Raw genomic sequence first — 27618 nt, forward strand, 5'->3', positions numbered from 1 at the left:
TCTGTTGTGGATGACTAATCAAGCGGAGAACTTGCATTTTGGAGTGGCATAGACCATCCAAACAGTCTTAAGCAGAGGCGTGGTGGCACACCCCTCAAATTGCATCTTGTAGGACGAGGAAGTCGAGAAGGTGCCATGGTGAGCTTTTCTGCCCCCTTAATGCTAAATCTATGTTGATGATCACATCCACCTTCTGCCGGAGATGCTACAAGGTACAATGTTTTTTCAATCTGTATTGCCGTAATATGTTGTTTGAAGTTGAAAACTCTAGTAGAGAGTTTCAGCAACGCTGTAGAAAAAGAATCTGACGGAATACTAACCAGCAGCGGACTGGAATGTTTAGGCATGCTCCAGTCTAGAGTGCAACCGTGCATATACAACAGAACATAATTGCTTTATTTCTTTGGGCTTTCTGTACCTCGCCATTAGCCCGCACCCCTCGCTTGTATTTGGGTTTTGAGCCTTTGATGTAACGGCCGTTTCTTTCGGTTATAGTTTTATACAATTAGCCTAAGCCTAAGTTCTCGGCTGCATCTGTTTTTTTCCGCCATGGACGCAACGGGTCATCTAGTATCAATAACTCCCTATGTGTGCACGTGCACTCGTGTGTCAACTAAACTAAATAGTGTTCAGATTTGGAGGTTGCCGTCCTAGACGATCTTGACATCGAAAAGTTGTAAATTGAATTGGGCATTAGTCAAGGGTTTAGTAAAGTGTATTCCCCTCAAAACAGAACAGTCTGTAAACCTTTAGTAAACTCCATCTTTCCATACTATAATTTCTGAATACTTCTGCAGAGTGTTCCATACGGGTGGTTCAAGCTCATTTTACGAACAGATTTCCCGTCAGCGAAACTTACTACTTTGAAAATGAACAAATTTGTTGTTTTAACCTTCTGCTTCTATTCCCTGAGCGTCTGAAGCAACTGGTGGAGCGTGGGAGCAAATCTGCTGACGTTGAGTCTGATGTCCTGCTCCTCCCAGAAGTACTTCCTTGCACCCTGCCACCACTGCTTATGTATCGAGTCTGGGTCACGTATCGCCGGGTGGTCCTTGCCATACTTTTCATAGAGCGTGCTCTCCTCGACGGTGATGCTGTACTCGATGTCCTGCAACATCATCTCCTTGACATGCACGCCGAAGTAAATCATGGCCTCGCGCTTCAAGCCCCACGGCACCACCTGCAGCATGACTGCGTTGGTGCGGAGGAAGAAGAAGCTTGTGAGCGCGGCCCCGTGCGCGCCCATCAGCACGTCGCACGAGTCCACCTCCCGAGAGAATTCCTCTAGCCTCGTGTCACGGAGCGGCTCCACGACCAGCAACTCGAACCCGGCGGCCTGCACCGCCGCGGAGATCTCTGGAAGGTTGACGAACTTCCTGTTCCAGCCGCGGTTGATGAGCATGAGCCGCGGCTTTTGTTTCTCCGTGCCATCATCGATGCCGCCGGTTGCGTTTTTCTTGTTGGCCTTCTCCTTGTACGGGATTCCTTGGCCGTCCCATGGCAGCGAGAAGATGTCCCGCATGTACAGGCGGAAGTCCAGCATTGTGTAGTTCTGCGGCGTGCGGGCCGGGTCGATGCTGAGGTCGCCGTGGCTGCGGAGGCCGACTATGATGTGCGGGTAGCACCGGACACCAATGTCCTTGTTGAAGTCGACGATGTCGTAGCGTGACAGGTTGGTGAGGATGAGGCGGTACTTGTCCACGAACCACGGCTGGAGCTCGGTGACGAGGAACTGGACCTCACCCTCGTAGGCGCGGGTGGTGATGAAGAGGGGCAGTAGGAGATCGCTGAAGTCGTGCCACGGGTTGCCTATGATCCCATTCATGGCGAACACGACGGCCGGGACAGTGTGCCGAGAGGTGCACTCCGGCGCCACCAAGGACTGGGCGGCGCTCAGGGTCTTGACATTCACCTCCTTGATGTCACTCAGGTACTTGCGGGACTGGTCCTTGATGGCCCACTCCGGGCCGTCGCTGCCGCGCTCCTCGGCGGGCGGAACATAGAGGATGGTACGGTTTGCGCCGAGTGCACGGCCGTCGCCGGAGATCTCGCAGATGTCGTACCTAGGGTCTGTTAGGACGCAGATGGGCTTGCGTGGAGCACCTGCATGTATGTGGCGAATTAAATGATGAATGAAATGGCACATGAACGTAGTGAGTTTTTGGCAGAAGCAAACTAACCATGTTTGACATTGCTTCCATCGTCATTCCCATCACCGTCTTGATTGAGTTCTTGCCGAATGAGCTCTCCCTTCATCTTGTCACTAGCATCATTTACTGTTTGGTCTAACTGGTATGTTGTATTCACTTGCACGTTACCTGAATCAAATTAATTTGAAAGCTGGTCAATCAGTAAATTATAACACAAAAAATAGATGAGTTACCAGTTTTTCCCTTTGTCTTTGATACCTTAGTACACATCAATCCACAAAGCAAAATACGCAGAATTACTTGGCGCCTTAGGGCATTCCAGTGCATTATATCTAAGTTATACTATATGCATTACATATGTATTTAGATATAGCTCCTGCTATGGATTGTATCTTATCATGGTATCTAAAAAAACTCACATTTTATGTATTTTGTGAGTGAAAAATATGAGTTATCTTGGTTTTGATGTTAAGTGCTATATATAGTAAGATTAAGATACGATAACTCTCCTTTTTCTCATTAAATATGATATCATGTCCGATTGTGCTTAGCCTTCATAATTCAGATATAGAGATACTAAGCCCCCACGATTTGGAGCGCTCTGGTGCTTCGGGGGTTGTGGGATTGCTGCGGGACCCGCATATAAGGTTGTTTGTTGCTTAGTTTTGTTTCCCCTTCTCTCTTTAAATTTTTTACAGGTTCTAATTCGTGAGCGCTTATTAAAATTTGTGAACATTAAAAAAACAAATAATAATAATTTACATTTTTAGCTCATTAATATTTATTACATTCATGAATATTTTGAAGTTCACGGATATTTTTAAAGCTTTGAACACTCTTCAGAATTGAAACTAGTTTAATCTACAAACAATTTTTGAATCCATGAATATATTTTAAATTCATGAGCATTTTTTATAATTCATGGTTTTGTAAATTCACAATATTTTTTTAATCCTTGAACATATTTTAATTAAACTAACCAATTTTCTAAAAAATATAGTTCATTTTTCTGACCGAGCAATGGGGCGAGCGGAAAAAAGGCTAACCGACCGAGAGGAGTAGAGAGTCAAGTTAAGCGAGCGAGAGCTCTATGGCCGATCCACGTGAGTGTTATAGCAGCAATTTTCTGATTTTAGCGTGGAATAGGACTTCTCAAGAGGCTCAAATGACCACCACCAGCTGGCACCGAGGCCGACACGTGTAAAGACACTAGAAGGACGCACCAAAAAACTTCATTCTCCTCTAGGAAATATTGTTTCCAACACAAGCCCGGCACGATATACAAACGAAAAAACACCTTCATGACATAATTAAAACACAAGTCAACATTGATAAAATCCAAACAGAACAACCGACCACGATAATCTATTAGATATATAAGAATTAATCCCACGAGTGAAGAACAGCGCGGTGAAGTGCGCGTTAGCCTCTAGTACACCCTATACGGGAAAAATAGTACTTAAATAAGAACTTCCAAACTTTTACCTTTTTAATAATTATTTTCCCTATATGAGGTGTATATACACCTAGAAGCCAAAGGGTATTAGCCCATAGTACAAGGTGAAGAACCAAGACTGCCCTTAGATATTCAAGTAAGCCATAATAAAACATATATAGCCAAATAGATATACAATTAATATGTACTAACAAACTGTATACATTTTGTAACATATATCGGTAGATTGGTTTAACAAAAAGTGTGTGCTTACTGTGTAACAAGTACACACATGATATCTCTCTTTAAAAAGGTATTTGCTCTGTTCCATAATATAATGCATGTCCAACTTTGACCAAATTTATTGAGAAATAAGTCTACGTCTATGTAGCAAACATATACAATAATGTGAAACAGTGAAGTGCATCCTAGGTCATCAAACTATTTCCGAGATGTCACACATAGATCGTCGAACTATGTTCATGATATAATTGTATTTGGTATAATTGTATTCTCTCTAAAAAGGTACGACTGTACACATATCTGCCTAGTACCTATGCAGAAAACCAGAATATAACTGGACGTTACTAGTTAATATACCTTGAATAGAATTGTTAGGCGCCGACGACACTGGAGGAGGAGAAGTCCTGACATTTTGTTCTGCACGCTTGCCGGACATTGACTGCGGAACGACTGCACATACAAAGAAACAAGCATATTGTTATGAAGAATTTCATACATCAATAGACGTTACAATCTTTAAAAATGGTGGTCTTGTTTGGGACTAGAAAAACACTATCGTTTACTCCCTCCGATCCATTTGAACTAAAACCACAACCCTTCTTATGGATCGGAGGGAGTAGCTTGTTTCCAAGTACTGCTCGGTGCTAACTTTAGTACTACTAGATTTTGCCCAAAAGAGAAAAAAGAAAGACGCTAATCTGATCTACGTAAGTTAGATTTGGAGCTAGCAGATTGCATGGAAACAGAAAATTAATTGTTCTAAAAAAATGGCTGGCTATATGTGGTGCATTTTTTAGTGAATTTAATAGAACAACTCGCAGTACAATAATTTTAATGGAACTACGAATTAAAATGTATCTCTTGTATATTACTCACTCCGTGAAGATATATAAGACGTTTTAGATCACTAATAAAATGTTTTAGATCACTAACCTCTTATATATCTTCCATTCTTGTGAAAAGGAACGGTGACTAACATGTTTCCAGATTTGTAGAGCTAGTGTAGAAGGAGAATTCTAAAGGGACATTATATAAGATGTTGTAAGTCACCCAGTCTACCATTGGGTTCAAGCGAAACAATTTTCTATGTAATATTAGGATCATTTCTTATTCTTTTTCCACCCATCATATCCTCACCAATGGTCCCCACCCAGTAAAAGACTGGACTATTTTTCGACAAAGGGAATATATTAATATCGCGAAGATATAAATTACACCCGGCCTCGGTACGAATAATGACCAAAGGCATCAAGGATACACACAACCAAAAAATAAAATAAAAATAACAGAAGAAAAAAGCACCCCACCACGGTGATGAATCACTAGCATCAGCAGCACTCTAACCACCACGAAATACAACATTCGGAATACAAAAGAGGTTCTCGAAAAGCAACGCCTCCAAGAAGGAAACAATGCACAAGCGTTGTCGATCGTTGTCCGATCAAAGATCTTGGATTTTCACACCGGAGAAAGTCCGAGTTCACCCGAAGAAAACAATGCATTCAACAAGGTCATTGCCAGGTACAACCAATAAAGGCCAGACTTGGATTTCACCCTGTGAATCGAGACTTGATACTCGAGGAGCACCACCAAAATTGCAGTCCTCCAGTGCGATCGCCAGCACTTGCTGAGGCCGCAGTTGCAAGTCACCAAACACCTGGCAGACAGTCTTCATCGCATCCAATACACCCTTCCGCCAAAGCTTTAAGACCTCCAATCATAGCGACCATGATGACTTTCTCCACCTCTATCAATGCCTTGTCAATCTTGAGTTAGACATGTCTCATGGCACCGATAAGAAAGTGAAGCTTCACGCCGCGCCCACTTGAAGCCGTGTTGGCTGATAATATGAGCGCATGCAACCAGAGTCTTTTCGATCTAGATATCTAGGGACAACATACGCCAAGCCATATAGATCTCTGAAGGGGAAGACGGGAACTCGCAGCAGCCAGATCCAAGAGGTTGACATCTGACAGAAAGACGACTTGGTGGAAGAAGAGCGCTAGGACAAACCACCATTATTAGGCCAAAGCCAGCAGCTGCATGTCTGGGCCTCCCGACGCCGCCGACCCACGTGACCGCACGCCAGAGAGCACCACGGCCCGGTCGCCTCCGCCCCGTAGATCCAGCCGACACCCACCCGCTGGCCATGGCCACACATGGGAGCACGACCGGGGAGGAGAGAGGCGCCTCAGGGAAGCGCCACGTCGTCGTCGTCCCCGGCCTCGCCCTGGCTTCGCCGGCGAGTCCTCAGGCAGCGGCGGGACGAGTAGATCAGGGAAGGAGGGCTCCTGGCGACGGCACCGACTATCGCCCCCCGTGTCGCCAGAATAGGGCGATGCGGGGGTGTTTTTCCCCCACAGCCGGTTACATAAAAGACTAGACTATACTACATCGCTGATCAAGCTCTCAACTCTGGCTCCTCGTGCAAATTTTGGGTCGAGGGTAGCCAACTCTGACTCACAATGGGTGGCTGGGCTAATAACCCACTTGACGAAAAATGATTTCCCCGCTTTAGATTATAAAGAAACGGCCAACAACAAGGTTGGTACAACAAAGGGAGAGTTCAAGTTGCAAAAAAATAACACAGGCAAAGTATTGTATTTTTTTGCGAGCACAAACAAAGTCTTGTTTTTTTTAGCGGGGTAAACAAACAAAGTCTTGTTGGGGGCTCAACACAACACACCCGTGAATAAAAACTAAGCAACTAATTCGGCTTGGGTGGAAGCAGAGGAAGTGGTAGTGCAAGATGTGCCGCGATGGAGCGAAGGTCCCATTTAGAGCAAAAGTAGCCCAGTTCAGCCCTAACCTTATTCTTCTCATCGAGCACAATCAATTCGTTCTCCATAAGAGAAAAGCCACAATCGGTGGGGTCTACATGGTGCTGGTTGGCCACATGAGTGTAGTGAATCGGTGTCCTAGGTACAATGAATCTGTGGCACGAGTGCCGGCTTCACGAATTGGAACGGTAGCTTGAGATTGATCTCGCATAGAGGTTATATTGCCATGACCCGCTGCAGCTGTGTCCCATGGATGACGTACGGCCTCCACGGGGCTACCCATTCGCTGCAATGGACTCCGTCGGCGACATCATCCAGTGGAAGCTCTTGAGCCTACAGCGTCTCTAATTCCCTGTCCCGCAGTGGAGTCAGCGGCACCTTGACGTTGAGGCAGACCAAGGGGCACCACCGGAGCTGTGGGGGCACAGGATTCACAGGTGATGACAACCGCGAGGGCTATGCGGTGGCCATAGACATTGGTGGTGCTCGAGACGAGCGAATTTGTCAAAGATTCAAGAGAAAAGACATAACAAGCGAGTCGGACCTGGAGGGTGAGGGCAACAAAAGTTTTTCCACTTAGCAGCGTCGCTCAGTCCTCCTCCATAGAAGTCAACAGATTCGACACCTACTCCGCGGATCTATCTGGGGCTCATCACCATCTGTCTGGTCTCCAGATCTGGACAAATGATGAACTGATAGACAAGGAGAGAGTGAGATGAAAGAAAAGACGGGCAATGATGGGACATGGGAGGAGTGGCATCTCGTAGCCCATAGCGCTAAGGCCGGGCCCGTATTTCTTCGACAAAGTATCATTTGCACACCACGTGGACACTAACCCGCCTCCAGCTAGCCAACAACGAGAGAAGATGGAAACCACGTGGAGACGTTGTTTTAAAGTTTCAAAAAAAATCTCAAAAAATTGGATGTTAAGACTGTTATTTTATTTGCATGTGAAGTTCCCAAGTTAAAACATAAATGGTAATGTGTTTGAGCTCATAAATGGTAATGTGTTTGAACTTCAAATTTTGCACGGCAATACAACATCACCCTCTTAATATTCCTTTTTTCAGTTTTTTTCAAAACTTCCATACATGGTTTCCACGAAGTTTTCTCTGAAACTTGGATTTCATATGATATTCTCTGAGCTAGCAACTTATCTAGCAATAATGCTATCTAGCAATAATGGAGAGAGAGAGAGAGAGAGAGAGAGAGAGAGAGAGATTATCTAGGACAAAGCAGGACGTCCAGTTCTATGGGAAATAAACGAGAGGGCAGTGGAGATCGGACCTGAGTGTGGTTTTCTGTAGCTCGAGCTACATGGTACCCCTTATCTTTGCCATCCATTTTTCCATCACGATCTGTGCAGACGCATTTGTCTTTTTTGTTTCTCTCAAACGTGACAACATATGAACTTCAAATTTTGCGGAACAACAATACATTCTAACTACAATTTGGGAAACAACTTTCAGATTTTTTCATGCATTTTAAATACTTAAAATAATATTTTTAGTCAAATAAAATCTCATTTTGTATATTTATATCAGACCATAAAATCTGAAAGTTTTTTCACACATTGATGTTCTAATGTTTGTTCGATCTGCAGAGTTTGAAGTTCATATGTTGTTTCATTTGAGAGAAATAAAAAAGAGAAATCTTCTTGTTATAAGTTAGTTGGAGAGCACGGATCTCAAAGCAAGGCTGGAGGGTTGAGGATAAGAGGTTCTATGTAGCCTGAGCTACACGGGAACTTTCTGATCGGACCTCAATCCTAGCACCCTTAGCTGAAGCAAATGAGACATTAGGTTCCGCGAGAGTGTGTGAATTTTTGGTCATCACCTGATCAAATGCGGTGCTGACGGCAAGCGTATGATATTTTTCATGTGGCTCATGAAATCGGAGTACAACTATCACAATTACTTTTAGGCTTTGAGCGCTGCTATACACACGATAAAATAGCGCCCGACTGCTGAACAATCCTGCGTGGCAGCGCTATACCGAGTGTGCATGCACAAGCTTTGGACGGCAAAGAACTGTCGTTCGTAAATCGGGCGGAAACTATCGTCTATCAAGCCATTTCGTTAGGCTTTATTTGGTGGCTAGAGGGAGAAAGCCCAGGGTGCTAAATCCCGATAGGGAAATTTCACAAGCACATGGGTCCCCCTTCCTTTCACAGGGGAGATCTCCTCCTTGGGGATGGTCATTTGGTGGTAAGGGGAGGGGAAGAGGAGAGGTAAAAGAACGGAAGGCAGCAGGCGATGGAGTCACGGTTTCGCGAGGAGGCGGACGAGCATGGCGCGAGGCAGACAATGCGAGAGAAATTTCCATGAGTGTGAAGGCATGGGACTGCTATCCGGGGAAGAAATGGTTTCGGGCTGGCATGCCCTGCGGATCGCATCATCCAAATGTCATACTCGATTACCCGGCATGAGTTTCCACGTGGGTTGTTTCGTGCCTAGGTAAAAGGAAGGGATCCTTAGGGAAACCCAGCAACCAAACGAGCCCCTTGGTAGTCCAAATCATTATTAGGACTATACGTACACATAAATCACTCGTCTCTTACTTACGCTATTATGAAGCATGCTTATAATCTGACTATGGTGCATGCATCCGCCTCAAAACACGCATTAGCCATAAAACAAGTACACGGGTAACACGCACGTATGATCTAGTACGACTGGCCACGGTCAATTGGCCGGATGGAGAACCGCACGCTGTAAAAAGGACCGAAAGGAGTACTGACCAACGCTCTTGGTCGACCCGAACTGGCCAGACATAGTGGTGTAGAGCACGAGGCTGACGAAGAGACCGAGCAGGAAGCCGAGCACGGCCTGGTGGTGGTGAGCCAGCCTTCTCGCCATGCCCGACGACGACGACGATGAGGGCGAGTCGGCGGCCATCGCCATCCTGATCGTCGGTCACTTCTCCTTCCGTCTCTTCTCTCCCTCCGCTCTTGTAGTTTTGTAAATTTATCTGTAATGTTCGTTGGTCTGTGTGTGATGCTTCCACCTGTATTTAGCCTTCGACGGAGCCTTATGTGTACACATACAGGGCAGTTTGCTGGCGCCTAGCTACCTGGGGATTTCCATCCATGTGGTTCTACGAGCCACGTAGGGGTTTAGGAGGGCTTGGGCGGTGAGCGCACATGGTTCCACTCGCACCAGGTTAGTTGACCCTTACTTCTGCCAGTACCAGGTAGCTAGTTTGATACTCAGTATTCCACATGACGTGCTAGTACTAGGTAGCTAGTTTGATACTCATTGAACCCTGAACTCGTAGAGGTCGGGCGAAACGAACCCCCAAGTCAAAATCCCCGTCGATTGCACCCTGAACTATGCAAACTAGCTAGCTCTCCCGTGCCGTTGCTAGCTCTCCCATTCCGCAAGTCTCCGGCTTATAACCGACCTGGTCCTTAAGTCCTCGTTGAGTACATTTTTTTCTTAATCCGTGTGATAGAGTAGTATAAAATGTATAGAGAAAGTACAATAAGATGATATAAAGATGTAAGAGTAAAGTATTATATTTTTATTGAATTTGATGAGAGAAGAGAAGAGAAGCGGACTGTAGATTAACAGTCAGCTACAGCAAGGCCTTCAAAACATAATAAAAGTGTAAGATAAACCATTTATTAAAAAAATATAGTACTTCTTAGTAACTACTACTACTAGGTCGGCTATACGTGACGTGTCAACCTCATATAGCTGACTGTTGACTATACTGATGCTCTTATAATCGACAATGTTGTTTATTCGGCAGTCAGCGCAGTTAATGATCCATGCCATTAGAGTACGTGCATGTACATGTGATGGGATTAATGACACCGAGGGTCAACCTGAACACGCAATTAACGAGGTAAGAGAATCAGGGATCAAACTAACCCTCATGAATCTAAGCGCGTCTGATCTCAAAAGAAGATCACATCATAGTATGCTTCAGCTGCAGGAGTTCGGAGACCGAGTTGCCACTGCCATGCTACGGTGCGGAATGTAGGCATTCCACCCTGCAAAAATAAAAATAAAAGGAATGTAGGCATTCCTTAGTCCTTACCAAAGTATTTTTACCAACCTTCTGCCGGTTTTGTGAAGGTTTTCTTTCTTTGGGTTCTACTCACTTGGTTTTTATCTTTCTTTATTTTTTTTTCTGTTTTTCTTTCCATGTGTTCTCTTGTTTTTTTATTTTTGTTTGATTATTTTCCTCCCTAATTATTGACATGCGGTGGTCATCGGGCTTGCAGCGTGGGGGCGTCGGGCTTCGGGTGGTCAAATCCTAAGTGGTAGTTGCAGGTCGTCACTAGTCAAGCTCGGAGTTTGGGGTTAAAGGACTTGAGGGTGAAGCGGCAGTTCTGGTGATCCATGTACTTGGTAGAGGTCCGAGTCTTTGGGGTACTTGGCGATGCTCGGTGGTGGTCTTGGTTGGGGCCACAATGCGATGGTAGTGAAGCAAAGAAGAGAGGGTCGGCTGCGATGGTGGCGGGTCCACACATCGTTGTGTAGTCAGAGTTGGCATCGTTTTTGTTCACGGTGTCCGAGCGGCATCAGTCTGAGGCAGAACTAGAGGGATCCACGACAGCAAAGGGATATGTTTTTGGGTGGGATTGGGCTGTCGGACGTGTGCATGGTTGCGGTCCGACCACCCGCAAAGCCCCTTTGGTTTGCGTCTAGTATAAGAAATTTCAGACAACCAGACTCATCTGTGGACCGATGGGTTCCATGTTGGATGACAAGCTGCATCCATACAACCATGTCCGGACGTTTTCCGGCAGTTTTGAGGGGCCCGATAGGAGATGCCCTTACTACCGTGTAGTACTAATCGATGCTATTGGTCGACACGAACTAGCCAGACACCATGGTGTAGAAGACGAGGCTGGCGACCAACCCGGCCATGGCTTGGTGGTGTTGAGCCAACCATATCGCCACGCCCTTCGCCGCCGGCGCCGATACTGAGGACGAGTCGTTAGCCATTCTCCTGATCGATCACTTCTCACTGCATGTATTATTTCCCTCACTTGTAAATTTGTTTGTGTGTAACCTGCAGGCTCGCCTTATGGGTTGGCCACACGTAACGTCTGTCAGTCTGTATGTATTCTATATACCTAAGAGAGTAATTTTCACTAACTTATTTATACGAACATGCAAGCATGCCATCTCATAATAAAACTATACATGATATTAAAGCCCACCTCAACATGCAATCATGCATCGAAAAATATTTTTCATTCAATTATTCTACTTACATTCAATAAATATTGGTAGAACTATGCATAGTTAAATATAAGTAGTCATACTCTCTCTATACGTCTAGATTCATCTTTGAGCGTCAACCAATATGGGATGAAGGAAGTATGTATTTTTAATTTTTATTCTCATGTCATTTCCGCAGCAACACACGGGATATCTTTAGTATATGGAAGTTGCTGGCGCCTAAGCAACGTGCCTGGCTACTAAGGGTTCAGGAAATAAGAGGGTTTGATTCGTACTTCTGTAGGTCTCCTGCTGTGCAAGTCTCTGGCTGATCCCATTTTGCAAGTCTCCGGCTCATCAACGGTTTGGTTATGAAGTCCGCGCTCGATCGAACAGAGAACCCGACTTGGCTCTGATGTAGTACAATTTTAGTGTGTGTGACACTGGAGTAGTACCTCCTCTGTTCATGTTTTATAAATACCCCTTGTAAAATTCAACCATAGATTTAACTAGCAGAGTTTAAGTTAAATATTAGTATTAAATTTACATCACTAGTTTTTTATTCGAAAAATGTTTTGAATGATATTGCTTTTACTAGTACATAAAACACGTAATTTATTAGTTAAATTTACGATCATAGTTTGACCCAAAATACAAAGGGGCTACTCAATGTAAGGACTTGATCATAGTTTGACCCAAAATTTACGATCATAGTTTGACCCAAAATACATTGCGATATATGGAGACATGTTCTACTAAATGTAAGGACTTGATCACTGTCAACAAAAACGAAGGACTTGACACGTCAGTAAAGGCTTGAACAATTTATTTTCCTTCTATTTGCTAGCGAATTTGCTTCCATATGAAAATGAGATTGTTTCAATTTGTTAAGGTCTGTGTCCAACACGACCATTTATTTTCATGTGGGAAAATTTTGCTTTGAATGACCAGAGAATTGTCCCCAATGTAACAATAAGTTGCTTCAGACATATTTTAGTTTACCTTTGTTACATACTGCTTCAAACAAATTAAATTACAAATTTGCTTTCAAAGAATTGGTATTTGCATCCAAAGAGTGGGGGATTCGCTTCCAAATAATCTTGTACTTGCATCTAAAACATCAGAATTTGTTTCCATATACCTAAAATGAAGCATATGATTAGGTCTTGCACCGCCTAGTCAAAATAATACGCCATGCTTCCATAGATATATATTTTGCTTCCAAATCATTGTGATAATATTTTCATATACCAGAGTATTGCAGCAAATACGGATATTGATTTGTCTTCATAAAAAGAAAATTATGTTTTAAACTACATGGGTGTGTGCCAGCTTATTATATGAGCGCAACTCTTCGGAGGGGTGCGCGATTGCACGGAATTACATGCGAAATAGAGGGGTACACAATTGCACGGAATTATGTGTGGAATAGGATCCGCCCTCCATTTCTGGGACCCCTCAGTCGCCCAGCCCAGGGCAGACCTGGTGCAACTCGCTTGTGCGCGCGGGCGCGCGCGCTTGTGTGTGTGTGAACTAAACCAAATGGTATTAAAATTTTGAGGTCGTCCTAATCGACTTTTTTATTAAAAGGCCCCATATATTAAAACTTAAAATAGTTCAATACAATCGCTCCTTATAGCAATCTCCAAGCAGGGCGGAACACTATTACAGAGAAAACCATCAGGCCTACTATCAAAACTAAACTTAGCTAGTTGGTGACCCACCACATTGGCCTGTCTATGGATCTTCGCCTGCTTAAAATTTGTAAGAAGCTTGGTGATGGCTACAATTTCCTTCTTCAGATCCACGAGAGAAGACTTATCAAGGTTATCACGTGCAAGAAAAAAAACCACAAAAGAGCAATCCATTTCAAAAATAACAGACTTATAGAGAGTCATGCCACTATACACATATACGAGACACGCCTGAAGCTCCGCTTAATTAGCACTAGCACACAAACTAATATAATCCCACGAGGCGAGAATGGCTTCGCCTGTTTTCTGCCGAATCTCTGGCAACAACCGCCACACTTGCAGTGCAATGTCTCTTCACTAAACCAACATCCACATTGATCTTGATATAATCAAAAGGCGGAGGCTGCCATACCTCACGGATACTCAGAGGAGTATTACCAGGCTTTAACCCATCATTAAGTCCCTTACCCGCCAGGGACGAACTTTGCATTGGATTGGAAGGATGAGAACGACGTCTAGGACAAGTTAAAAATATATATCTCACGGTTATCCACAAAGGTAGCTGAGTTTGAAACAGACTCCTCCACCTTGGCAAAAATTAGATCATTATGTAATTAAGGGTCAAGTTCTCGAGAACATGAATACGAATTGTTCACGTATTGGATGGATTAACTGATCCAACAAGATACACATTGTTGGTGTCAAAACTGACCGATCTCGGGTAGAGGGTCCCGAACTGTGCGTCTGAGGATCGAAGGTAACAGGAGACAAAGGGGACACAATGTTTACCCAGGTTCGGGCCCTCTTAATGGAGGTAAAACCCTACTTCCTGCTTGATTGACTTTGATGAGTATAGGGGTTACAAGAGTTGATCTACCTCGAGATCTTAATGGCTAAACCCTAGATGTCTAGCCTATATGAATTCTGATAGCCACTATGGACTAACCCCTCCGGCTTATATAGACACCGGAGGGGCCTAGGGTTCTAAAGAGTCGGCTTACAGAGGAAGGAAACTATACATCCAGACGCCAATCTTGCCATCCACGCAAACGAGAGTCCTATCCTGACACGGGGGAAGGCCTTCTACCTTGTATCTTCACGGCCCATCAGTCCGGCCCGTATCACACAGCCCGGACACCCGAGGACCCCTTAATCCAGGACTCCCTCACATATCCAATTAGGCTCCGAAACACTTGAAAGCCTGCCCCCTCAGCATATTTCACACTCCCTCAACTCCATTCGTAGAGCTCTTGGATTAGGACAAGACACCAAAGCATAAAACGTGATTTGATCCTCCATTCCACAAATAGAGTATATGCCCAAAGTCGCCTGATGATGTTTAACTCTATTAAGCTGTGCCATCTCGCTATTAGACGCTGCACACCAGACAAAAATTCCGATCTTCTGAGGGACAATGGCCTTTCAAATGACATTCCAAAGCTTCCTCTGTTCATAGACGCCTCCACTAGACTGGACACACTTCTCCTTCCGTTCCTTGTGAATAAGTGCCCGATTATAAATGCTTTCTATGGAGAACAATCCATTCTTTTCGTAGTGCCAAGCAACAAAATCACCGTCACCCGAAGATTGAAAATGCACCTTTAAAATCTCATCGGCATCATGAGGGTGAAACAAGTGATTAATTAAATTCACACCCCATCTCCTTGACCCGCTCACGAATAACTCCAACACCCATTTTATCCTGGCTTATTCGTTTTTTCTGAGATTTTATGTGCATAAATCCTAGGCAACCAGTTATCTCTCCATATATTTATACTAAACCATCAAAAAACTCTTGAGATAACCCCCTTTTCAAGTCCTAACAAATTTTGACATTGGGAGTTGCAAATTGAACTCGGCCATTAGTTCTAGTGTGTAAAGTGTGTTTTTCTCAAAATAAACAGTCCGTAAACAATTAGTAAAGTCCATCTTGTCATACTATATGTTTTGCATATATTTTGCCGAGTGCTTTATTTCGGAAGCTTGAAGCATATTACACCGGACACCAGAATTCCAGTAGGCACAAGTTACTGTTTTGAAAATGAGCAAATTTGTTATTTTAACCTTCTTGTAATCTACTACTAGTAGTCTTTCCTATCCTCTATTCACCGAGCGTTCGAAGCAGCTGGTGTAGAGTCAAAGAAAATCTGGTGACGTTGAGCCTGATGTCCTGCTCGTCCCACAAGTACTGCCTTAACAACTGCCACCCCTGCTTACGTAGGGCCTCTGGGTCACGTACCGCCAGGTGGTATTTGCCATACTTCTCATACAGCGTGCTCTCCTCGACGGTGATGCTGTACTCGATGTCCTGCAACATCATGTTCTTGGCATGCACGCCGAAGTAACTCATGGCCTCCCTCTCTAAGCCCCATGGCACCACCTGTAGCATGACCGCGTTGGTGCGGAGGAAGAAGAAGCTTGTGAGCGCGGCCCCGTGCGCTCCCATCAGCACGTCGCATGAGTCCACCTGCCGAGAGAAATCCTCGAGGCTCATGTCACGGAGCGGCTCCACGACCAGCACCTCGAACCCGGCGGCCTGCACCGCCGCGGAGATCTCTGGAAGGTTGACGAACTTCCTGATCCCGGCGCGGTTGATGAGCATGAGGCGCGGCTTTTGTTCCTCCGTGCTAGTGCCACCGTTTTTGTTCTTCTTGTTAGTCTCCTTGTACGGGATTCCTTGGCCTTCCGGCGGCAGTGAGAAGACGTCTCGGATGTACATGCGGAAGTCCAGCATTGTGTAGTTGTGCGGCGCGCGGGCCGGGTCAATGCTGAGGTCGCCGTGGCTGCGTAGGCCGACTATGATGTGTGGGTAGCACCGGACACCAGTGTCCTTGTTGAAGTCGATGATGTCGTAGCGTGACAGGTTGGTGAGGATGAGGTGGTACTTGTCCACAAACCACGGCCGGAGATCGGTGACGAGGAACTGGATCTCGCCATCATAGGCGCGAGTGGTGATGAAGAGCGGGATCAGAACGTCGCTGAAGTCGTGCCATGGGTTGGACGTGAGCCCGTTCATCGCGAACACAATGGCCGGGACAGCGTGCCGGGAGGTGCACTCCGGCGCCACCAGCGACTGGGCGGCGCTCAGGGTCTTGACATTCACCTTGTTGATGTATCCGAGGTCCTTGCGAGACTGGTCCCTGATGGCCCATTCCAGGCCGTCAGAGCCGCGCTCATCGGCAGGCGGGACATGGAAGACAGTACAGTTGGCGCCGATGGCACGGGCGTCCCCAGAGATCTCGCAGATGGCATACCTAGGGTCCGACAGGTCGCAGATGGGCTTGCCTGGAGCACCTAATTCAGAAGATGAATGGAATGAAATGACATATGAAGGGAAGTGAGTCTCTTGCGGAAGCAAGCTAACCATGTTTGACGTTGCTTCTATTATTCCCATCACCGTCTTGATCGAGTTCTTGCCGAATGAGCTCTTCCTCCAACTTGCCGCTAGCATCATTTGCTGTTTGACCTAACTGGTCTGTGCTATGCACTTGCACGTTACCTGAATTAATACATTAACTTGCATACTCGGAAAAAAATGCACCTTAAAGAAGAAATAACTACGGATGAGTTACCAGTTTTATTATTCATGTCGGTCCCATCTACTAAGTTTTTGTCTTCGATACGTTCTTTCCCCATCGTCTTGGTTACCTCGTCCTTCTGCCCATCTCCTATGTCATGCACTGCTGCTGTCAATGTTAGTATATACATCAATCCACAAAGCAAAATACGCAGAATTACTTGGCCTTAGGGCATTCCAGTGCATTACTGTACCTTAAGTTATATATACGCATTTGGTTGGTATTTAGATATAGCTCCTACAATGGATTGTATCTGGAAAAGTCTCATTTAAATGTATTCTGTGAGAGAAAACAATACTGTAGTGTTAAAAACGCTCTTATATTATGAGACGTAAGAAGTAGTGACATTTGTTTTGACGCTACTAGGAGCTATAGATAGATTAAGATGCGGTAACTCTCGTTTTTCTCACTAAATAGGATGCTACATCACTTTTTTTTCTTAGGTATCATGATCAAGGTATAGTACAAGGCGTTCAATGTTAAAACGAGCTAACCACGTGTGACGTTGCTTCCATTATTCTCATCACCGTGTTGATCGAGTTCTTGCCGAATGAGCTCTTCATCCAACTTGCCACTAGCATCGTTTACTGTTTGGCCTAACTGGTCTGTGCTATGCACTTGCACGTTACCTGAATTAATACATTAATTTAATCAGGTCATAAATAAGTAAAAAATAACCGCAAGAGACTAGAGCATACTAACAAAAATAATAATTATGTCAACATAGGATCAAAAAAGTAATTATTCCAACATAAACCATAGATGCACCCTCAAAAAAAGAGAAAAAAAAACACAGATGAGTTATCAGTTTTTGTACTCATGTCGGTCCCATCTACTAAGTTTTTGTCTTCGATACGTTCTTTCCCCATCGTCTTGGTTACCTCATCCTTCTGCCCATTTTCTATGTCATGCACTGCCGCTGTCAATGTTAGTATACATCAATCCACAACAGAATTACTTGGCCTTAGGGCATTCCAGTGCATTACTAGTATATCTCACCCTGGGTGAGGAATAGTTATTCTTCACCCCCCCTCCTTTATTTTGACATCAATTCACCGTATTTTACATTTCATACATTTTTCTTATTTCGTACGCAAAAAGAGAACGTAAGAAAATATATAATCATCGTAAAAATATTTTATGTTGCGTAAAATTACAAACGTAATAGCATAGTGTTAAATATACATCAAATGTAAATTTTCCGATCTTATGACCTATATTTGTGTTTTTCTTATGCCAAAATTTACGTAGTGAATAAATATGAATGTAATATTCATATTTCAAACATAATTTATTTATGAAACGACCGTAAGATTACATCGGGTGAAGAATAACTTATTCTGCACCCCGAGTGATGAATAGTGTTACCGACACATACACACACATATATGCATTAGATAGATCTTTAGATATAGGTCCTACAATGGATTGTATTAGAAAAAAATTCTCATTTAAATGTGTTTTGTGAGAGAGAAAAGTTATTTGTTATCTTTGTTTTGACGCTAAGAGCTATAGCTAGATTAAGATATGGTAATTCTCGTTTTTCTCATTAAATAGGGTGCCACGTCAGATTTTTGCTTAGGTATCATGATTAAGGTATATTACAAGGTGGAGCGGGGGCTGCTCTTAAATATTCAATCTTAAAACATATATAGCCAGAATAAACATACAATTAGTATGCACTAATAAAATGTATATATTCTGAAACATATATAGCTAGATTAGTGTAACAAAAAGTGTGTGCACATGGAACTGTGTAACAAGGACACACATGATCTCTTTCTAAGGAAGTATTTTCATAATAAAATGCATTTTTTTCAGAAGTCAATTTTGACCAAATTTGTAGAAAAACATACCTACATCTACAAAATTGTGAAACTATGTAGCATAATAGATGCAATGATATATATATTTTAGTTTAACCATACTCTCTCTAAAACTGTATGGTCGTACACATATCTGTCACCTACTAGTACATATGCTAAATCAGAATATAGCGAGACGCATAGTAGTAATTAATATACCTTCAGTAGAATGATTAGGTGTCGACAACACTAGAGGAGGAGCAGTCCTGGCACTTTGTTCGGTACGCTCGCCCGACGTGGGCTGCAGAATGACTGAACATATAAAGAAACAAGCATATTACTATGAAGAATTTCATAAATAAATAGATGTTACAAATCTAAAAGGAAGTGGATGGTCTCGTTTTGAGAGTACTTCCTCCGTTTCGAAATAATAGAAATTCAAGAATTGTCCGAAGTGAAACTTTTTAAAGTTTGACCAATCTATAGAAAAAGTTCTAAAGATTCATGGAAATATATTTCATAATAATGAAGCAAATTTGGTGTTATAAATATTTATGTATTTTTATATAGACGTGGTCAACTTAATGAAGTTTGACTTATAAGACAATCATAGAACTTCAATTATTTTTCAATGGAGGGAGTAGCAAACACTATGAGTGAATCTTCTAGCTTGTTTTAGGGTACTGCTCAGCGGTAACTTTAGTACGAGCTATTCCGCAAAAAACAAAAACTTTTGTCCTCGATAGGTAGTTAGATTTGGAGCTAGCGGATTGCATGGGAACTGAAAAGTAGTTGTTCCAGAAAAATGGCGTGGCTATATGTGGTGCATTCTTAGTGAACTCAAAATTAGTTTTTTAAATACATGAATATTTTGTTGAAATTCATCAACATATTTTGAATATGCGGACTTTTTCAAAATCATGAACATTAGTTTATTTCTCAATTATATATTTTCAATCACGAAAATTTTATTAATATGCTAACATTTTTTGAATCCGTGGACATTTTATGGTTTCTCCTCCATTTTTTAATCATGAACATTTTTTTGAATTCATGCACATTTTATGATTCTTGAACAATTTTTTTCAAAATTCGTAATACTTCAGAAATTTGGAGCTATTTGAAAATCCCTAATTATTTTGAAGAATAAAAATGAAGCCAAAAATAAATAAAAAGCAGGGGGTGTACCGCCTCACACATCGACATGCTCAAAAGGGGGCACGTGGGAGCAGGGAGTGCGCGTTTTGCATCTTGGGGAAGCGCTCCGTGCCAAATATGCGCTCCCGCCATCACGTAATATTTATCGCAAACACTACAACTATTTCGTAAATTTCACAGTCAGTGTGTGTTGTGGGAGAGGGGGCGCGTCTGCGGACGTTTAGAGGACCGGATCAGGTAGGTCTGGCTGTAGATGGTCTTAGGCTCCGTGAGTGTGTGACTTTTGGGGGCATCACCTTAGCCAAACGCAGTGCACCCAGTGTTGATGGGTTGGCAAGTGTATGATATTTTCCTGTGGCTCCGGAAATCCGAGCACAAATAGCACAGCTACTTTTAGTCATTCAAAGTATAATTAGCATTATATGTACACATAAACTGCTCCTCGGACTTAACCAGGAACATGCAATAAAGCATGTACGTCGCCAACAAAATGTTGTCAGCCATAGGCTACTGGCAGATGGGTAGATCAGGTCCCAGAACTGTTGTATGGCTCATGAAAGGACCTGATGAGATAGTGGAGTTTGCGGTGAAGTTTTTTTCACCGCAAAGAAGCAAAAAAAGCACTCCTCTTGTACGTTATGACTAATAGCGTGCATCCATCTCGAAACACACATTAGCATTTTAACCAATAAACACTATTTTTTTAGTAATTATCAAATCTAGATGCTCTTTGGGTGTCTTTTTTCTAAAAGAAAAGTGGTACTCTAACACGTACGTACGCTCTTGTATGACTGAGAACCGCACGCAGGAATTTAGATAACTGAGATAGTAGTAGAAGAAGGTTACCACTACCAAGTACACTAACCAAGGGTATTGGTGAACCGGAGCAGGCAGGACACCGTGGTGTAGAGCACGACGCTGACGAAGAAACCCAGCAGGAAGCCGACCACGGCCTGGTGGTGCCGAGCCAGCCTTCTCTCCACGCCCTTGGCCGCCGGCACTGCGGCCGTCGACGACGATGAGGACCAGTCGCCAGCCATCCCCTGGTACGTAAGTACCTTCTAAATCTGTCTGTGTAAGTAGGCTCGCCTTAGGCAACGGGTAACGTCTTTTATGCGCGCAGGCGCTTAAGCATGCAACGTTACGTGCCTAGCGATCCATTTGCAAGTGGTTCTATCTAAGAGCTATACTACTTACGGTGAGCCCACGTCGATCCACTCGCACCTAGCTTAGCTTCATTCTTACTACTTCTACTAGTAGCTACTATGACTTTGATATATTGTTCAGCGTAACGTGCCGGTGGAGATCTCCCGTTCTGCAAGTCTCCTGCTTATCCAATTCCGCAGGTCTCCGGCTTACTCAACGACTTGGTACATTTTTTAGTAGAGTACTGGTGACAGGGTTGTAGTAATACAATGCTTTAGAGCAAGTACAATAGTGGGCTTGTAGCCCGCTTACATGGCACTTTTGCCTATATGAAGAAGAGAGATGTGAAAAAGTAAGGGGAGTGGGCTCTCGTGCAAAAGCCTGGCTATATACGCATTTCTAGGTAAATGCAATAAATATGAAGAAAGAGATAGATAGAAGATGGAAAAAGTACTAATGAAATAGCCAACCTTAATTATAGACCACATTATTGTATAAGTGCATATAGATGATGGTTATAGATGACATGGCGATTTCTTATAGCCATCAACTAGCTATATTAGGCTATTGCCAATGCATTGGTGTTTACATGAGGTGCTAAGCACATTATAAACTTTAGCAACTAAAGCCTCCAATGCGTAGGTGCTTAACTTGTTGGTGCTAAACATCCTTCATTTAATGATTTTATAATTAAAGTTCTTGATGCATTGGTAGAATTCTTCCATTTAAGTGTTTTGCCTAGGTTCTCGCACTTGGCATTGTTTCTTTCTGGGGTCACCACACTCATCCCTCTCCTCTTAATTACCTTGCCACATCAGATTTTTTGTCTACATGGTAGTCTTAGCACCAATACAAGGTGGAGCATTGGGAGGGGCCTTATTAACCATGCTCTTAGTCTAGCAACGGGTTCTCCGTTCGACGATCGACGCAATTAATGATGCCCTTAGATGTGATGGGACTTAATGACACCCGAGGTCAACCCAAATACACCCTTAATGGCGTATGAGAACCATGAATTAAACTAACCCTTGGGTCCTGAGACAATGCTGCCACTGGGATGGTGAGGAATGTAGGCTTTCCTTGACAAAGATACTTGGGTCATTGGATTCAAAAAGTGTCACTTGAAAAATATTCAACTTTAAGATATGCCATTTGAACGGTTCATTGCATTTATGTGACACGGCGGAAATGCATCAGCAACATGGGAGAAATTCTTGGGACCATAAACTTCCAAATTAAGCATTAGGCGCAGGAACCATTCAAAGGTTGACATTCTTTAATTTTAGACAGGGACATGAATGTAACTGAATTTTCAAAACGTGCCATCAGTTAACGCGTGCTTGATCCACTAGTGAAATATGAATGGTTAATTCGTACATGCAATCGTATACGCGGTTGTTTTGTGGTAGGTTTACTAGCTACTCCGGTAAACTACCATCATTGACGATTGCATAGTAATGCTTACAAATCTGATTAGGTGATCTGTTCGGTAGACACTGAATTGTGTATTATTCATTAATTTTATGTGTTGACGCGGTCGTGTGTCAGTTCAATTAATTGGTTTCGCCAAGTCAGAGAACACTGAACGAACTACATGACATGATCTGATACAAGCCTACAAGTGCACGTCAGGGGCGGAGCTACAGGGTGGTCAGGGTGGGCCGCGGCCCACCCTGGGATTTTGACCCGGCCTATATACCTATACATATAGAGATGGGCCAGAGAAGAAAAAAAACGGCCCAGCAACTTAACCTAGAACGAAAAACACCTCTCGCTCGTAGCGACACCAGGTACGCGCGCGAGACCCTCTGTCCGATACCCAGCCGCCGGCCGCCCCGTCCCCGCCTGCATCGCCGGTGGCCGCCCTTGCCGGCCCGCTTAGCAGCCATGAGGCTCCTCCGCTCCTGCCTCCCCGTTGCGCATTCGGCCTGCCAATCGCTCGGCGCGAGCCGCACCACCATCCCAGGCTGTGATCCTTCCCTGTCCCAGCCGCCTGGTGCCCCTGCAAGCCGGCTGCAGCCGCCTAGTCCGCACTACTGCACTTGGCTCGGCCTGATTTGAGGTGCCGTTCATCCACTCCCCAATTCCCCAATCTTTTACTTAGGGTTTGCTTGCTATTTTTTTGTGTTGTGCACTAGACAGTACGAATACACAAACTGATGAAGATGAACCGATGAACAAACACCTAATTAAGCATATTATTTCTATTCAGTTGTGTCATTATGAATTTATGATTGACAGCGAGTAAATTCTTATTGCAGAATTATTGAAGAATGAAGAGGACTGGAGATATTGCAGAATTTTTTCACCAACATGTTTTAGTCAAGAGCAAGTTGAGAAATAAGTTGGATGATACTCTTTTGGATGATTGCCTTGTCACATTATTGAGATGGATGCTTTTTTCTGAGGTAAATGATAATGATATATTGGATACATTCATGGCTATGCAAAAGCGTAGGCCGGAAAATAGTCTTCTTTCACTTCTCAATGTAAATACTATGTACTATCTAAGCTTCTTTTATGCAAAATTGACACTTGAATGAGAATTTTAGTGTGTTTATAAGACAATATTGATTTATTTATGTGATATTTGCAATTAGTTAAAATGTTTACATGTCATAGTTGTTCTAAAAAAATTGTTTTTTTGAAGGCGGACCACCCTGCTGTCAAATGCTAGCTCCGCCACTGGTGCACGTACGTCCTGGTGCTGAAAATATTTTCTGAAGTGCTCCATGGAAAAGTTCTGGCGTGATATCACGTAATATTGACCGTGGTGCAGCTGCACAACAGAGAAGGCGTTTTGGAGCTTGGCCTCCATAGAGGCCGAACTTTTAAAAAAATTCAAAATTCAAACTTCTCAGCTTCAAAAAATCTGAAAAAAATTGACCAAGTAAACGAGGATGTGATGTGTATATGTGTAAAACTTCAAAATGAAATAGCTTGAAGTAGGAACTGTGCAAAAAAAATCATGGACTTTTAGGATGAGTACTGCATCTACTAAAAAGCCTCAGATTTTTTTTTGTATAGCACTCATGTTAACGTATATCGCCTTGGAAATGTACACACTTTTGCATTATGTCTCTAAGCATATGTGTATTTTTTTAAAGTAAAACGTGAAAATTTGAATTTTGATCAATTCAAATTCGGCCTGCATGGAGGCCGAGCTCCATTGAGTATTTTCGTGCACAGCATCCAGAAGTTGGATGTGGTCAACAAATTGTAACAACTAACAAGAACCCACTTGCCATTAATATTTACCGCCCGTTGTGCAATCCATCCTAGTCTAAGAGACAAGAAGAAGAAAATGAACTCCACGATGCAACCTAAGAGACGTATAAACGACCATGAAATTGTTTTACGCAGTTGACCCCTTATTATTATTATTTTTAGGACTGTGATATTTGGCACATGTGTGCCATATAAGCAAAACTGCCACACCTCTACTTCTTTCACTTTAAAGTACCATGCAATCCCCCTTCCTTCGACCCCGCCTTCCCCCAAACGACCCCGCAAGCTCACCCGAGAAACCTGCTTCTCCCGCACATCTCGCGCGCCCACCACCGAGAAAACTACCACTTCTTCATATCTACCACATGATTAAAAAAATATTGCGCATGTGGGATTCGAACCCACACCTCCTTGGCACCAAAGCGCGCCACCACAACCAACTCACTCTTAGGTATTTGTTGCTCAAACTAAAGAAACTAATCGTTTTGACCCCCCCTTTTTTTTACAATTTTGTTATAAAAAACAGTATAGAAAATTACAACGATTTCCCCTCAGGACAAAGTTACCATGATATTCGCATGCAAGTTATCAGGCCTGTGTTGCGTAAGTTACCGTGCTATTTACATAGAACTTACCAGATACTATGTTTCAACAACTACACCCGTTTCAAAGTTACCACTGTGTACACAAGTTATAAGGTCTTCGATGTGTGAAATACCGTGGTACTTACACATAAGTTATCAAGGTATGTGTACATCAACCTCGCCCCTGGTTAAAGTTACCATGGGGGATTGTACATGAGTTACCGGGTCTACAGTTCGTATATTATCATGGTACTTACACCTAAAAACCTGGATGTGTTTCGGCAACTTTTTCCATAGGTCAAAAATTACCATGATGTTTTGCTAACTTATCACACCTATAGCGGGTCAAAGTGGGCCGTTTTTCTAGGCCAACCCACGAGCACGTGTGCCCCTCATCACACTAAACATTATGTGGCTTTTCCGTGGCACATCATGTGTTGTGTTCATCTAAGAGGCCCCGCGAGGCGAGCGTATGTTTTTAACAACTTGTTTTCCTTTGGTAAAAAGTTACCATCATGTTTATATTGTAAGTTATCGGTTATGCGGTGCTTATATTATCATGTTATACACACAAAAATTATCGGGGATGTTTTGAACAACTTTTTCCCAGGACAAGAAGTTATCATGGTGATTCTAGGTAACCTATCAAGCCCGCAGTGCTTAAAATATCATGCTATTTACACAAAATTTATCAGGAGTATGTTTCAGCAAAATCCCCCCCCCCCCAAGGGTCAAAAACTTATCATGGTGTTTAGTTATTGCAGTGCATATGTTTTCATGCTATTTACACATAAAAATACCAGGGAAGGGAGGTATAGTACCGTGCTATTTTACACAGAAGATACCGGAGTATCTTTTCAAAAAAAATCTTCCCTATGTTCAAAGTTACCATGGTGTTTCTACCTCAGTTATCAGATGTGCGTTGTGTATATTATCATCTATTTACACATAAATTATCGGGTATCTTTTCACATTTTTCTTCCCCAATGGTTAAAGTTACCACGATGTTTGTATCTAAATTATCAGGTCTATGGCGTGAATGTTATCGTGCTATTTACAGAAATTACCAGGGGCCGGGGTTCAACAAATTTCTTCCCAATGATCAAAGTTACCACGATGCTTTCACCAAAGTTATCACGCCTTCAATGCTTATGACCATGCTACTTACACATAATGTACCGTGTGGTATACAAAAGTTATCATGTTGGTGGTGCGTCATTTATCGTGGTGGTGATGGAGAATTTACCACGGGAAAAGTTTATGTGCCAGGTTTGATAAGTGAAACAAAAGTTTTTCAGTGCTAAAATATTAAAGACAAAACATGTCAAAAACAGTATTTCCCTTAGCTTGTCCAACATTGAGTGTCATAGGTGAGGTGGTTAGCTCCCTTCGTTGATTACTTGCAGACCAGAGATCAAATCCCAATCCAAGCATTATTTTTGTCCGAAAATCGGGAAGGCGCGTGGGGCCGGAACTGACGGTGCTGGATGCGTGTGGCAGTTTTGCAATCTGCCACACGGTTGCCACTTACATATTTTGTTATTTTTATTCTGTGGGGAGGGGGTTATTGCATATGCAAAATAACAAAAAATGCACAGCAAACACAATATTCTTGCCACAAATTATTTCTGCATAACAAATTTAGTGCCATGTTTTTTTTGGGTAGACCATTTGTTTATTGTTTGCTCCAAACAAGTTCTAACAAAACCTAGGATAATTTCTTGTTACTTGTTGTTACTTGACATATGGTGCCAACTTGCCGATGGTGAAAACAATTCTATATTCTTTACCCATCTTCCTCATGTGTTGTTTGGACATCATGTAATTAATTGTATCTATTTTTTTGGAAAAGGAGGCAAAACCCCCGGCCTCTGCATCAATCGATGCTTGCAGCCATCTTATTAACGATAAAGTAACAAAGTCCTAGGGTCACTAGGGGCCCAGAATCATAGTGCCAAATGCAATAAAATAAAATAAAGATGCCACATCCGACGAAACTGACCAGGCTACGATGCCTATACACCTAGCCAATTATCAGCACGCCATCCAAATCGGCTGAAGATAGCCCATGCTACCGTCTCCCAGCGGTTGCAACCAATAGCCAAAGCTCCCTATAGTCCAAATGAGTGAGTAATGACCACATACGGATCCACGTTGTAACTTTATATACTACCTACAAAAAATTCGTGAAGTTTGTCCCATTAAAGATCAAATCATTTCTAGGATTCCATATCGCCCAAAATAATGTACATATCCCTATCTGGATATGTTTCGCTGTATGTACGTCTACTCCACTGAGCCACGTCCCAAAGAACGTGTTTATGCTCGTTGGAGGATGGACGTTAAAAGTAATATGAATTGAGTGCCAAAATAATTTTGCAAGTGGGCACTCGAGAATGAGGTGTTTAATCGTTTCATTATGATCACAAAAACAACATCTGGAACTGCCGATCCAATTCCTTTTAAGCAGATTGTATTTGGTCAAAATGACTCCTTTGTGCATGAACCACATGAAAATCTTAATTCGGAGCGGTACTTTAATCTTCCATATGTGAAGAGACCTAGACAATGGCCCAGAGTCAATTAAGTCCAGATACATAGATTTCACTGAAAAGATCCTGTTCGCGACTAACTTCCAGT

At 43.0% G+C, this 27618-nt stretch overlaps 2 protein-coding genes across 2 annotated transcripts; both read right to left on the minus strand.

Annotated features, from left to right (window-relative positions):
* Positions 1-901: 901 nt before the first annotated feature.
* LOC123120161 (beta-1,2-xylosyltransferase XYXT1-like) lies at positions 902-9511 on the minus strand. Its single transcript, XM_044540163.1, has 4 exons — positions 9349-9511; positions 4186-4278; positions 2181-2318; positions 902-2103 (listed from the first exon to the last, which is right to left on the minus strand). Exons 1-4 carry the CDS (start codon positions 9509-9511, stop codon positions 902-904), a joined length of 1596 nt encoding a protein of 531 aa, XP_044396098.1.
* A 6069-nt stretch (positions 9512-15580) lies between these two features.
* On the minus strand, positions 15581-21060 carry LOC123124167 (beta-1,2-xylosyltransferase XYXT1-like). Its single transcript, XM_044544833.1, has 5 exons — positions 20886-21060; positions 19082-19174; positions 17914-17976; positions 16844-16945; positions 15581-16773 (listed from the first exon to the last, which is right to left on the minus strand). Exons 1-5 carry the CDS (start codon positions 21058-21060, stop codon positions 15581-15583), a joined length of 1626 nt encoding a protein of 541 aa, XP_044400768.1.
* Positions 21061-27618: the final 6558 nt, after the last annotated feature.

Source organism: Triticum aestivum, chromosome 5D (genome assembly GCF_018294505.1).
Source record: "Triticum aestivum cultivar Chinese Spring chromosome 5D, IWGSC CS RefSeq v2.1, whole genome shotgun sequence".
Classification (NCBI taxonomy): Eukaryota; Viridiplantae; Streptophyta; class Magnoliopsida; order Poales; family Poaceae; genus Triticum; species Triticum aestivum.

What these genes read in the sequence shown, in the direction of transcription:
- LOC123124167 (XM_044544833.1), bottom strand. Translation starts at nt 21,060, where the DNA reads ATGGCTGGCGACTGGTCCTCATCGTCGTCGACGGCCGCAGTGCCGGCG. An exon ending in ACCTAATCATTCTACTGAAG is followed by an intron (nt 17,977 to 19,081) that starts GTATATTAATTA and finishes TAACATTGACAG; the next exon opens with CGGCAGTGCATGACATAGAA. An exon ending in TAGAAGCAACGTCAAACATG is followed by an intron (nt 16,774 to 16,843) that starts GTTAGCTTGCTT and finishes CTTCTGAATTAG; the next exon opens with GTGCTCCAGGCAAGCCCATC.
- LOC123120161 (XM_044540163.1), bottom strand. Translation starts at nt 9,511, where the DNA reads ATGGCGATGGCCGCCGACTCGCCCTCATCGTCGTCGTCGTCGGGCATG. An exon ending in CGGGTCGACCAAGAGCGTTG is followed by an intron (nt 4,279 to 9,348) that starts GTCAGTACTCCT and finishes TTGTATGTGCAG; the next exon opens with TCGTTCCGCAGTCAATGTCC. An exon ending in TGGAAGCAATGTCAAACATG is followed by an intron (nt 2,104 to 2,180) that starts GTTAGTTTGCTT and finishes ACATACATGCAG; the next exon opens with GTGCTCCACGCAAGCCCATC.